The sequence below is a fragment of the Gossypium hirsutum genome, chromosome D08 (assembly GCF_007990345.1).
Source record: "Gossypium hirsutum isolate 1008001.06 chromosome D08, Gossypium_hirsutum_v2.1, whole genome shotgun sequence".
Taxonomy (NCBI): Eukaryota; Viridiplantae; Streptophyta; class Magnoliopsida; order Malvales; family Malvaceae; genus Gossypium; species Gossypium hirsutum.
Window position 1 is genome coordinate 7,583,062 of NC_053444.1, and position 15,127 is coordinate 7,598,188.

The 15,127-nt window shown below is 34.2% G+C and overlaps 1 protein-coding gene across 1 annotated transcript; it reads left to right on the plus strand.

The window, feature by feature from the left end:
* The first annotated feature begins 10,906 nt into the window (after positions 1-10,906).
* Positions 10,907-12,930, plus strand: LOC107916134 (uncharacterized). Its single transcript, XM_016845296.2, has one exon. The coding sequence runs from the start codon at positions 11,416-11,418 to the stop codon at positions 12,349-12,351; it is 936 nt and encodes a 311-aa protein (XP_016700785.1). The 5' UTR covers positions 10,907-11,415; the 3' UTR covers positions 12,352-12,930.
* Positions 12,931-15,127: the final 2,197 nt, after the last annotated feature.

Here is a 15,127-nt window from a genome sequence, read left to right on the forward strand (position 1 = left end):
TGTAAAAATATGAAATTTTTCACAGTATAAATAATGTTACCAAATCTTCAAAGCAAACACAACCGCACCTAATTCTAGATCATGCATAAGAGGATAGTTTTTCTCAGACGGTTTAAGTTGTCGAGAAGCATAGGCTATTACGTTTTCATTCTACATTAGTACACAACCCAATTCGTTAAGCGAAGCATCACTGAAAACAACAAATTCCTTCTCGAACTCAGGTTGAGTCAAGACTAGAGCTTCTATCAACATGGCTTTCAATTACTCAAAACTCTGTTGGCATTTGGCTAACCAAACAAATCTGACATCTTTCTGTAACAACTTCATTAGTGGTAAAGTTATCATCAAGAAAACTTTAAGGAATTGTCGATAATATCCAGCAAAATCTAGAAAGCTACGTACTTCAGAAACATTTCTCGGAGGCTTCCAATTTACAATTGCTGAGATTTTGTTCGGATCAACCCGAATACCTTTTGCTAAAATTACATACCCCAAAAATCTCACTTCTCATAGCCAGAGCCCGCATTTACTAAATTTCACATATAACTGTTTCTCACGCAACGTCTGTAACACTTTTATGTGTTGATACTCAATCTATCAACATTTCAAAGAAATTAGTACTTTAACATAATGTGACCATAAAATTCATCCATTTTTCATATGAATCCTTGTCATTTTATACCATTTGTCATTCAACCTTCACTTATTTAAAATAATTTAAAAATTATCAAAAATTAATTACAATTCTAAAATAAAAAAATTAATAGTTCAATCATCATCCGAATCATCAAATCTTTCTCCTCATTCCTTTCTCATTTCTCCTTCCTCCTCCCCGCCTTCTTCCTACTCCTCACTCTCTTGCTCCTCTTCTTCAAACTCTAGATGCATCGGGCCGAACATATCTAGCAAATTCTTGAAGAACAAAGCCTATTTCTTGCATCCATCTTATCATTACGTTGATCTTTGCACTACTACTCTAACCCTTTTCTTATCTAGATGTCGGTTTTAATTTTTTTAAGTAAGGCCGAGACGTCCATCTTTTCTTTTCTCCTTTGATTCTAATCTATGATTTGCTTTCAGTTGAGCTCTACGTACTGAGTATACATATAATCGCCTATTAAGCTTTTTGTTGGGCGTATGAATTGTTTATTCTCTTCCATTGGAACCTCTGCACTCTTGCAAAGTGTCATCACGAGATGGGAAAAGAAAATACCGCCCATTTGGCCACTAACATAACGCTTCATACTTTGATGGATCCATTACTCTATACATATTTAGTTCTTTTGTAAAATTTCATATAAAAAATAGCTCAAAACGTATTGACATTAGAAACATTAAGAGCAGGCGTAATTCTAGTGCAAAAAAATTGCATCCACAATTTAGCTATCGGAAACATTATAGCTTGATTGAAATTAGTCGGTAGTCTAATATCTGGCTAGAGGTTTCATTCACCACGATTTTCAATTAAGTATTTAACAATGCTTTCTATATCAACATCTTGAAATCTCGTTAAATCAATGTTTTCTAAATAGTTAAAGTCATTATATGGAGCACCGTAATATTTACAAATCTTTTTCAGGGAGAATAGCATATCCTTACCTCGCACTGTTACCATTTTTCACATGACACCGTGTGGTTTCTAGGTTTTCTCGTCCCTAAGAGCAGCAAAAAATTCTTACACAATAGGAATAATATTTTCTTTTGGGATCATGTAGAAACACTCACATCTATGATATCATATTAAAGACCAATTTTCATTGCAAAGAACCATCAATGGTTCGAATCCCCCTTTTTTGAATAAATTTTTTGCATTGAAGCTCGAAGAAATACTTTTCGGCATTTTGGTTTTGAAATTTTAAAGGGTTTGAAACCGTCAATGGTTCTTGTACATTAGCTTTTCTATTCTTCCTAGGAGGCATGTTCGATATTAAAACTTAGAAAAACTAATAAATTTAAACAATTTATTTCAAAAATAATAAAATAGTAAAATTTGAGGTTTGGAACTCTTAACCTTATCCTTGAAGTCTTATTTGGTTCCTTTAAAGGTGTTGTTGTGACCTCCTGTATGAATGCTTGATGTATAACCTGCACCAAAATAAAAATAAAATGAGAAGTTAGGGTTTGAAGAATTTTGAGATGATTTAAGAGAGTTTAGAAATTAAAAGAGGTTTATGGTTTAGTTAAAAGAGTTTTTAGAATTTAAAAAGGTATTTTAAGGTCAAAAATCAAGTAACATTAAGTTAAAAGTCGGTGGGTTGCACAATCAAGTTGGGTCGCCCCTGTAAAAAATTTCAGTGATGTTTGTGTCACGACACCCCTAGAAGGATACCGATGTTGTAGCACACTCAGAAATTTGGAAACCTAGGTAAATTGTCCTTTGTGTCACGACAAAAAGGGTGCTGTGTCGTGACAGCGAGATGATTTTCTCAATTCTTCTGATTTTGGATGATGTGTCGCGACATGGTGGTACCGTGTTCCGACATTGACTCTGTTTTCGCCCAAACCTCCTCATTTCGGAGTGTCTTAGTTTCTATTTAAACAATAATTTAATAAATATTACAGTCTAAACTGTCGGTTAGTTAAAAATACAATAATATGTACAAAATTCAAATTCAATTAATAATGTCAAGTTTTGCTGCCGGACTCATCCGTCAGTTCAATCAGTGTGCTCGAGGATGCTCTTCATGTTTCGTTTCTATCAGTGTTTGTCCAGCATCTATCGTGCCATTCCACCTTTCTTCGTTTGTCCCATTCTTTGAACTTGCTTTTTCTACCTGCACTGATTACAAAGAACACTTCCCCTGGCGCAGGGTAATTAGGGATTTTTACAAATATTTCAAGATATTATTTTCCTAATTTCTCCTTATTTACCTTATTTTGTCGATAACCACATTTAAAGGTTTCTGTCTCACCATTGAGCCTTATTTTTAACTCGTTATTTTCCAGGTTAATGGTGGACCTTGATGTCGCTAAAAACGGTCTACCCAAAAGAATGGGTATCTCATGGTCCTTTTTAAAATCTAGGATAATAAAATCAGCCGGAATGATCAAGCTCCTCACTTTGACCCACACATCTTCAAGTACTCCTTTCAGTCGTACTGAAGACCTATCACCTAACTGTATTGTGGTTTGAGTGTTTTTAAACTCCTCTAACCTAAGTTTTTCATATATAGTTAAGGGAATTAAATTAATACTAGTATCTAAATCACATAGAGCCTTGTTAAAATGTATATATCCTATCTCTATAGGTATTGTAAAACTTCCCACGTCTTTTAGTTTTGGGGGCATCTGTTTGGATATGATCGCACTACATGAGGGGCTTATCTTAACTTGCTCTCTTGCTTTTATTTTCCTACGCCTCGGCTTATTTTTTTTAAATATTTGATGTGTTTAGGAACTTTTTCAATTAAATAAATTAGAGACAAGTTAATATTTAGGGATTTAAATAGCTTTAGAAAACTTACAAATTCTGCCTCATCCCGTCTTTGTTTTTCTTCTATCCATGAAGGGAATGGTACCCTTGTCAGTGTAGGTTCCTTGATTGGCTCGTCCTTCAGCTCAGTTTCTTCCTCTAGTTCAGGTTCAGTCTCAGTTTCTTAGGGATTTTCTAGAAGATCCTCAAAATCCTCTTTATTCTCTTTATAAGCTGATTTTTCTAGGATACTCAATATTTTACCCGAATGGAACGCGATTGCTTTCACATGCTCCTTCCCTTCTTTCTGAGGATTATTTTCTGTATTGCTCGTGATTTTATTGCCAATTTTTCTTTTGATATATCTCATCATGCTCATAAATTGGTTCATCTGATCTTCCAGTTTATTCAATGTTTTCGTAATGATAGTGCACTCAAAATGTACCTATTTTACTTTAATCCTCCTTAACTGTATCTCCCCCTTGATCCGATCCAAGCATTAACCACATGTAGTATGATCATTTAGGTTGGCCCTTTCCTAAGGCTTCTGCAAATAAGAAGGTTGATAATTAGTATTTTTAATTGGTTGTGCTCTGTTACCCCCTCCTTGATTTTCGCCCCATCTCAGGTTTGGGTATTTTCTCCAACTGGGACTATAAGTGTTTGAATAAGGATTTCCACCCCTATTTCCAACATAGTTGACATCCTCAGTTGGATTATTAATGTAATGAAAGAGCGGTTTGTCTCCTCCATATATAGATGACACACTAGATGAGGACTTTACGCGGTTGACTCTGTCCATAATTTGTTGGTACTTATCATCCTACGAGACAAATTTTTTTGTAGATAGTTTCTGACCATATCTATAGCTTTCGGTTAGCCACTGGCAGGAATCATCGTTATATTTTCTATCAAGCATCTTTGTGCGTTCTATTCATTAAAGCTCCTCCTACAGCTCCATCTAGTCCTAAACTTACATGCACATCCAACCCATTGTAGAACACTTGTAGCCCCAGCCATTCAGGTAATCCATGATGTAGGCATCTCTATCTTAGCATTTTAAAAAGCTCTCAGGTTTCGTGAAAGCTCTCTCATTCTATTTTTTTTAACATTGCAATATCTCTCCTTAATTGGATTGTCTTGCTATTAGGGAAAAACATTTATAGAAATTTTCTTGCAAGTTTATCCCATGTCATGATGGATCCTGGTGCCTGCAAATCTAACCAAGAGAAAGCGTTATCGATTAAGAATAAGGGGAACAGTCAAAGATGAATAGCGACATTGGTGACCCCATTGTATTTAAATATATCATAAAGCTAAAGGAACCATTTTAAATGCTGATTTAGGTCATCTGTCATTGTGCCTCTAAACTGTAAATTATTCTGGATCATGGCCGATTTTATTTCAAGATTGTTAGTCGTGACGGCTAGCCTTGTGATGCTTCCTTAAACCATCTTCAAATTTGGCAGTGCATAGTCCCTTAGGGTTCTTTTGTTGTAGGACATACGTATATTTTCAAGTAACTACGATGGTGGGGGTAAGTCTTGTGGGTTATTATTGCTAATCTCGTCAAACAGTGAATTATCGTGTGGTAAATTGCCTGTAGCAGGTGGTTGATTATGCATTTGCTATTACTGTCGCTGATTTTGGCAAATTAATCTCTCTGGATCAGTAACTGGCTCTATAGGTGTTCCGCTACTACAAGTCATGTACTGAAACCAAAAAAAATAAAAGATGTTAGTGATGTTAGTGAAATTAAAAAAAAATTGTATCCATAATTTATTAGTTTTCTAATTATTCTATTAGAACGTAAAAATTAAAATCAATTTAGTAGCGTTGCCTCCTCGGCAACAGCACCAACAACTTGACCTCCTCTAGACGTACTAACTTCCAGAGTGTGAATAATGCAAATAAAATAAATAAAATCGAGGCAGTGTCTACAAGTATACATGTCAGGTTGTAATACAATTACAACGACGTAGGTGAGTACTCCGAGGGTTGTACCCAAAGGAGGCGAACTACTAAATTAATGTCAACTTAAACGTAAATAATAGTAATTAGTAATTTAAATAAATTGTAACATGATAAAACATAAAGTAAAGAGTTTTTTGGCTTTTATAAATAATTAAAAAGAAATAACAAAAGCCTAAATATAAAGAACTTCGGGATCTTAATTTATAGACTTTAATCAATTCTAGATATGGGTAATTAGCTCACTTCGGTGGTCATAACTAATTCTTATTTGGGGTTTCTACTCAATCAACTAGTCATTACCCCAATAGAATCTCTCGATCATCCACTAAACTAATGAGTCGGCAAGAACTACTTATCGCTTGACTTCACAGTTTAGACCGATTTGGGTTAAGGTGTTCACAGATAGGTCATACCTATTTTGGGTTAATTCCCCCTAAATGACTTCCTAGGGTCGCCAAGCCTAGGGTTTAAGTTCTTCTTCTCCCAAACAGCTAATTCGCTAAGAAAACCTTACACAATAATCAATTAATCACACTTTCACTCGTTAATCCCCTATAAGAGGATTAATTCCTCATGGATCTCATAAATACAATAATCTTGAATATAAAGATAAACATAAACCACGAATCAATAGTAGAGTTTAGATAATCTTGTTTGTATTAGATGAAGCGCAAACAATCCATTAGCGTTTGATCATGTTTACAAATCACGTTCTCCGAAGAACACTAAAAAGAAAAAAAACTAAAAATAAACATAAAGCCTAAAAGAAAGAAAAACTAAAAACTAAAATTAAAAAAAAACTGAAAGTCTGAAAAGTTTCCCTCAACAAGTGTCTTAAGAGTCTATTTATAGAGTTAGGGTTGTCATCATCCACAACACTACGTCAGCTGACGTTCTCGTGTTTAATCTCCATTGTGCTGACCAAACCACCTCTAGCTCGTAAGTGCTTACCGTACAGGACTGACGTCGCAACACCCTAGCCCTTGTGTCGCAACATTGAAGCCAGTATGCATGGTTCAGTGGTAGCTTCTAGGGTGTGCCGCGACACCCCTTGGCTATGTCGCGACATCCAAGGTAGTATAGCAATTCTGGCATTCTTCTCCTTATATTGAGACATCGAGCGCCCAATGTTTCAATACAACGATCATCTTCAAGTTATTATGCCTTTGATTGGTTTCTTGCACACTTACTAAGTATGTTAGCTCGCCTTTATGCCTCATTCGGCGCCTAAGGTCAATAAAAGACTCAAAATGCACTTTTTTTTGAATTAAACTCAACTAAGAAAACATAACTAAACCATACTAAAATTGCTCGTACTTAAGCTACTCAAGTACGAAAACTAGTTTAATCTGCTACACCAAATTAAAGCAGATCAAAAAGATTTGTGTATCTGTACCAAGTCTATGTCAAGTTAATAAGGTTTAAAATTCAAGATTTGGTTAAGTGGTAAAGAAATGAAATGGAATGAAAATATAAACTATGATGTTCTTTGATTGAGTTAAAAACGAGCCTCGGGTCGAATATGTATAAAAGAGCTATTAGGCTCAGAAATGGTTGAAATACCAGTATGGATTAGGATATAGTTACCTAATTGATAATGTTGAACATTAAATTTGTACTTGTATCAATAAATGGTGGAATAAGTTGAAGTAGTTGATATGAAATGAATGATAAAGGATAGGTTAATTTGCATATAAATATATAATGAATTGTATGTTAACATGAATAAATGCATAATAGCTTTGACTTGTATTTTTTTTATCTTGAATCATAGATTACTACTGAACGAATTACTCAGCGTACGGTTCATTTTTTGTGCACATGTTAGGTTTAATTTGAGATCCTGAGCAGCGACTTTAGCAGCCAGTCAACAATCCCAAACTCAACAAATTTTGTATATTATGTTTTTGTTTTAAGTTGGCATGTACCTAATCGAGTCAAGTTTTGGGTTGCTTTTAAGTGCATGTTCCTTTAGAGTTTGGTACCTTATGATGGATGTTTAGCCAAATGGTTGTGTATATTTGTTTAACTTAATTGTAGTTGTATGTGTTTAATAATCATAGTTGAAATGGAATATGAGGTCTTGTATAAATTGTAAATGAGTTAAGTAGGTTTCAATTGGTATAAAATCTATGTATAAATGCACTTTATGTCTAATGGTTAATGTGTTAGTTTTGGTTAGATATATATAGCTTGCAATGGAGTTAGGATTGTTAGAATTGGCATGAAAGTTACAATTATATAAGAACTTGATGAAATAGGTACTTGTGTGAATGGGTTAAATGAAATGCATCAGTTATGAATGCATATAAGTTGCCTTTAAAGGTTTGAATGTGGTGTTAAACTTGATTTTATGTAAATCAGATGTTGGTTTTGGTAAGTGATTCAGAAATGTGTGATTTGGCATTTGTTATGTATAAATTGGATGGTATTATAAAGTATCTTTGCAAAGTTGAAATGGTAATTTTAGATTAAGTACTTGAAATGTGCATTTTGTCAAAATAGGGACTTAATGGACTGTCCTCGGTATCGCGATACCACACCTTGGATATCACGATACCAACCCTGACTATTTTTGAAAATTTTACAATTTGATCCCCAGGTTGAGCAACTTGACTATTGTCTTCAATATTGTGATACCAAACCCTGGATATCGTGATACCCACTTGATGAAATTAAAGTTTGGCTACTATCTTTAGTGCCATGATACCCAACTTAGGATATCGTAATACCCAGTTGTTATATTTTGAAAAGTTTGTAGTTTAGTCCTAATTCAACATTGAGTTAGTATTGAGCTTTCATAAGCTTGAATAAGATCTAAATATTAATCATTTATTATATTTTTAGATTTTTAAAAAATATTGAATTACATGTATGATTGCTTATTAGTTAATTAATTGATAGTAGTTGCTTCGAAAACAAATGTGACATCCTATAGTTCGAACCCGACAATCGGGTCGAGTATAGGGTGTTACATTTATCATTTTATATTTTATGTTTTTTTTGTCAATTTATAATGAGCTAATTGTTTATATGGGTTGGAGATCTATAGGTTAATCGTTTAGTGACCGAAACAGGAGTAAAACTTGATTTAGGAAAATACTACGATTTAATTTTCTAATTTGCTCATGTGTTAATTCTAAGTGTCAACTATGTTAACAGAAATCCTAAAGGGAAAGCACAATTGAGTACCTCCCGACTCTACCTTTGTGATCTAGTTAGAAAATCATTCAAAGATTAGTTTCGGGGACAATGACCAACTGAAGATCACATTGCACTAAGTAGGAGGTTAGGAAACCATTAAACTACTTGACACGATGGGGAAGGTGATGCCAATAACACTTATATTAATAGCCCTTGGCTTAAATCTGGAGGCGCATCTGAGTCCTTAAACTGAGATTAGGTTAAATTTGAAATAGGCGTAAATCTAGATGGTAATGAAAATAAAAGTTTCAGCAGAAAGCTTAACCAAGATTAAGGCGTAAGCTTCATAAATAAAAGCCATGCTTTCTGTAAAAAAAATGTGGTAAGCATAGTAAATAACATAAGGTTCTACGAGCAAAGATTAAGATCACAAACCCATGTCAGATGCCTCTATAGAATTCCTCATAAAGTTTTCAATACAGTTTTTGGTAATGGAGGCTCCACATTCATAGGGTCACAATACACATGTTGGTGAACAAAATTAGGAGATTTTTTCTCTTCCCTAAGCATTAACTTTGCCAAGAGGTCAATGTTATGCCTTAGCCACGCCATATGTGACATGAATGGAATAACAATAATTAACACATAAAGAAGTTCAACCATCTCCTCCAATCGCATCATTAAGACTATGCTCATTAAAATAGAACCTCTAAAAGTTACTTAGAGATCACATATTGCTAAAAATAACCTAATTGGTTTTTAGGCAATGGTACTTATCCTAGGTGAGGGATCTATCAAAGAGATGAGTAAAAAAACCTCACATATGAGGGAACAGTCCACTTTAAAAGAAAAGGAAATTTTGACAACTTATCCTTTATCAAGATATATTTGTGGGAATAAAATGCAAAATTCTTAGAGAATTGGTGTACCTTTGGGTCGTAACTATCTCGTGGTTAAAACTTGAAATTGACCCACACTAGGAGAACCCTTAAAAACAAGGGTGAACAAATTGCTATAACTATTTAAAGAAGTATCCTCCTTATGCTTCTTGCAATCCAAGAAATACAACACTAATAGATGCCAAGATGTCCTTAATAATTGTCCAGGGGTAACATGAAAAAATGAAGTATCTCTATAAACCAAGGATGAAATATAGATGAAAAAAAAAACCTGCTTTCAAATAGGTGCAATGGGAGATAAAAGCCCCTCAAATTAGTCATAACTTTGTTCATTCGATGAACTATTGACAAAATCAAGAAGTTATATCTATAATTATGTGATTTAGACATTGTAGTACCAACATGGTTGTCGTCTCCTTCATGATAGTGGTGCACAATCGTTCTTCGTTTTCTATGAGACGTTCACTTGGAATCTCAGAGGATCAATGACCATTATAAAAGGAAGAATGAAAAAAAAAATAAAAGGACATAAAATAAAAAGTAGCTCTTTAACAAAAAGCGACAAATGAGAGTAGGACGCAGAGAAAAAAAGGGTAGCAAGAAAGAGTTTCGACCTTGAAGTCTTAAACTCTCTATGAGCCTTGCCAAGGACCTTCAATGAGCCTCACTAGAAAATCAACTTAATCTAGGTTACTTCATAACCTGTCTTTCATTAAGAGGAAATTGTTGTACCCTCATCATAGCATGCCTCACCAAACTACCCAAAGAACTATAGGAACAAAGCTTCGCCTTATGACCACGTTGAAAGCATAATTCCTATATCAAGAACGCCTTTCCTAAACTTCACATCACGCTAGGCAAGCCTACATGACCTTTGGAATATATATATATAAAAGTTCTTAACAACATCCATCAATCCATTACACCCCCAACTTGACAAACACCTCGATCAGCTCTTTCAAGTCGACTCCAACAATGCCCTTAGTTGATAATCACTATTTTACCACCCACGCCTATAAAGTAGGAAACTCAATGGTTGGACTCACACCAAGCCAACCTCATTTTATAAATTATATAAAAAATTCACAAAGACTGTATATCCAACACTCTACTCAAAAACAATCTCAACATATCTAAGTCACCATTTGCAGTAGTTCTCTGCACCACCTATAATATGGACTACCCTTATTTTAATGGCTCTCCGCACTCTTACAAATAAACCGTCTCACTTTATATGAGTTTGTTGTTATAACAATTTAATAACAAAGACTACTTTTTAAAACCTTACATTCAAATAATACTACTCTTTGAAACATTTTAAAATATTAATATAAACAATGTTTCTTTTGTGTCCTAAATGTAAACAATATTTTGAAAATAAAGGAAGTATTCAAAATGAACATAGACATTACTAAAAAAATGTATGATTTGATATTATTATTTGAAAGTAAAATAAATAAAAAATCCATTTATACTTTTCCTAACAAGATTATTATATAGGCGAAGGTTATGAGTAATTGGGTCAAAAACATGAAAAACCTTATAAGTAAAACCCAAATAATTAGCCGAAGCACGCAACAAAACAAAATACTCCAACTTCACCTCTCTCTCTCTCTCTACCTCCTATTGTTTTGTGTATTCTTACATGAAAATCAATAAACACCAACAAGCATCAAGATCAAGCACTCTTGTCTTTCTCTCTCTTCTTACACAGAGAAAGAAGACAAACCTTCTCCTTTGATTTCCTCATCAGATCCCCTCTTTAGTTTTACAGCAACACGATACCCACTAATGCCCCTCTTTTTTGCAATTATTCTCTTCTCTTTACACAGCATTCAAATTTCAAACTATTTCAGTACATAATACCTTTTTTTCTAGTTTATATATCTCTGCTCATAAATCACAATACACAGACACAATTCTTAAGAAAGAGGAGCATAGGGGGTGTTGGTTGTTTTTGTTTTTGTCTTGTGACCAATCTTTTAAATGAGGTGCAAGAAACATCTTGCCGACTTGAGTAGCGGCGTTGGCGTGTGTGCCACTTGTCTCCGGGAGCGTCTTCTGGAGCTCATCGCGGCTCAGGCGCAGGCTCAGGCGCAAGCCCAACAGGCTCAATTAGCGCGCGCTGCCGTTGAAGATGGTCGGAAACATGACCCTCCGCCGCTGATTTTCCCTCGGTCTGTTTCTCCTTATGTCAGTCGGCGGAAATCTGATGATAATAGTGCCACGTGGATCCACAATCAACGGTTCTACAGCACTCCTCAGGTGGGCCCAACTTACAGCACCACATCCACCACCTATTTTGAAGCCACCAGATCGTTCAAAAAGAAGAACAGGTTCTCGCTTTTTTCGAATCTGTTCAGGTCGAGATCCGAGAAGTTCAATTCCGATCCTAGGGTTCATTTTCATCGGGAATCGTGCGACGAGCCTTCCACATCATCGGCATCCCCGTCATGGTTCGCAGCAATCTTTCCCGTTCGTCGGAAGAAGCAGCAATCATCGAAGACATCTCGCGTGGATCAATTTGAGCAATTCGGTCCCGGCGATCGGAGATCATGTAGAATCATAGATCGGGGAATGTCGCCAGCGATTGAAGTGGATTCAGGAGACGAGTGTGATCAACCGCCATCTGGAGCCTCGCCGGAGGCATCGCCGCGATGGAAAATGACACCGACGGCAGCGAGGAGACCGAGGGGCGGGACGAGGAACAACATTTCGGGATTAGCGTTTTGCTTAAGCCCACTCATGAGGCCGAGCCCGAACACGCACTGGAACCAGAAGGGCGGATTGCCACCGGACATGTCGTTCAGCGGAGAAGCTCGACCGTCGACGAAGAAGCCCCATCTGGCGAGCGCCGCAGGATTCCACGCGAATCGGTCCAGGAAGCTTGCTGATTTTGGCAGAGTCAATCGTAACCGTTGAGTGCGTTAAATTGAAAGATAATTCAAGTAAATTGATTTAAACTACGGTTTTGCCATTGCTTATCTGCTGTTTCTGTGATTCGTAATCCCAGTAAAAATATATTTTTTACCGAATACAAATTACCACTATTGTCAAAAACAAGGATTGATTTTGGGTAAATTAATGCCTTTAAAAAATAAAATCTATTTACGTTAGATATTTATAAAGGGGGCTTTTAGGTAAATGGAAGTAGCTGTCATTATTACGAAACATTTGGATATGGTTGGGTTCAAAGTGGCATCATTAGAGAGTAAAAAAGAGGATTGACTTTGGGAATTTGGTCTAAAGTTCAATACCGTTGGATGAAGACGAAGATGATGAATGAATCATTTCTCTTTTGGTGGGGGGTTGGGGGCCATTCACAACATGATCAACTGAAGCCTGAAGGTGGTGACTGGTGAGGGGCACGTGTGTCTGTGCCGCATCATGCCCTTCCTTCTCTGGTGGCTGCCCAAAAATTAGAGGAAGGTTGAACCAATGCAAAACCGGTCAAATTAGTAAAAAAAAAAAAAAAACCATTTCAGTCGGATTTAAATTAAATTAAATATTTAATTTTGTTGTTATTAGGGTAGAAAATAAACCGGAGCGTTCAACAAACTACTCGTGAATCATTCATATAATGTTTATTTATTAATCTATATAAGTGAGTATGAACAAAAAAATTTATGTTTATCTATTAAACGAACGATTTTGTACAAAAGTGTGTTTGGTTCATTTATGTTTATGAACAAACTTGTTTATTTATCTATTTGTTTATAAAATCATTTAGTTAAAAATGTTCGGTTTATTTATATTTACGAATAAACTCGTTTATTTATCTATTTATATATAAACTCATTTATTCAAAAATTATATTTTCCTATGAAAAATACTTTGATAATATATTCCTTTTGTTTCTATATTTAACTTTGGACTCTTTTTCCAAGAAAATTTATATACTTGCAATCGGTTACAATTTGACAAAATGTTCGGTGAAATGATAATTATACAATCAACTCTCTCTATAATAATCCTTCGCTATAATAGTATTTCTTTATAAAATTTAAGTTTTTAGTAGAACTGATTTTTTATGTTTTAATTTAATCTCTATAACAACTTTTCACTTATAAGAGTAACATCTATAGCTATGAAATACATTCTTTATTAAATTATTTTTCTATAACGGCATATTGTCTAAATTTTTAAATATAATATAGTTATTCCATATAAGTAAACCTATTAATTATTATTTATTAAATAAAACTGATCTTAATTAAAATATTATTTCAATAGAATGATTAAATTTTATGTGAAAAATCTATTAATCATGTTTTATTAAATAAAAACAATCTTCAATAGGTGGAATTAAAAATATCAATTCAATAAACTATTAAGTTATCTAATTAAATATTCTATTACCAATTTGGTATATCATAAACTTATAAATTGATTATTTGAATTTAATAATTCATGATAAATTAATTAATTTAATTTGATAATTCATATTGGTTAATTGAATTTATTAGATTTATGAATTTTATAATTGATCATGAGAAAGAATGTAAAATAAAATGTGCATTAAAGCAATAACGCATGCACCTGTTATATGTCTTTTAAATTTGTTGATTTGATTCTCACTTTTTTCTTCTTCTTCTTCTTCTTCCTTTAACATAATTCACACTTTCTTTATTTGATGGAAATTCACGATATGAATTTTATGGTAAGACTACAACAATTATTTCTCTATAACAACATGTTGTTATAGCTGTATAATCACCATTAGGGACGAAGCCAAAAAACTTTTTTTGGGGCGAAATTAAATTATATATTTTTATAATAGTAAAAATATAATTTTACTATTTTAATAGCTTATATATTTATAATTTTTAAAGAATTAAATTAATTTTTTATCATTTTTTGGGAGCCAAAGTACAATTTTACTATTATTAATTTAAAATTTTATAAATTATTAAGAGGTCTAAATAGAAATATGTATATTTTTTATTTTAGGAGAATAGGGGCCCTTGCCAGCCTCTCTAGCTTCGCCACTGACTTCCATCTCTCTATAACATGCAACAATAAATAATACTATTATATAGACAGTTGACTGTATAACTAAAATACTTCAAATAAGAACTAAAATTAAAATATAAAACTGTACCATTGGTTGGCATACACTAACATAAGTGTTGGGGATCGACTTGTATAAACAACGAGATAATAAAAATGAAGAAGAACGAACACAAATATTTTATGTGAAATACCCTCAAAGAAGGAAAAACCCCGAGCAAAGGAGGCTTCAACTTTTCACTAAATGAGTAAACAAACAAGAGTACAATATGGAGAAAATAAACCTACATGTACTAAACGTACATTACCCAAAACCCCGAATACAAAGCTCAAAACTCTAAAGAGCAAACTGATAAACAAAATCCTAAATCTCATAGGGCACTCATAAAAGGGATATAAAAACACTCTCCATAATTACCACGAAACTCTCACCAAAAATCATATGCGACTACATATTATCGCCCTCAAAGAAAAAGCCTACGATTACATCTTGATTGGCTTAACAAAATAGGGATACAATAGCCCTTTTAAATAGGCTAAGATTAGAGTTCTAATCACTAGAGTCTAACTAAGGAAGAAGGTCTACTTGACGTCTAAAACACAGCTGCCAAATAGGAGAACACGTCATGACATCACAACGTCCCATTAGCCTCATCACAATGTCGTCCATCGTGTCGTCCCGACATTG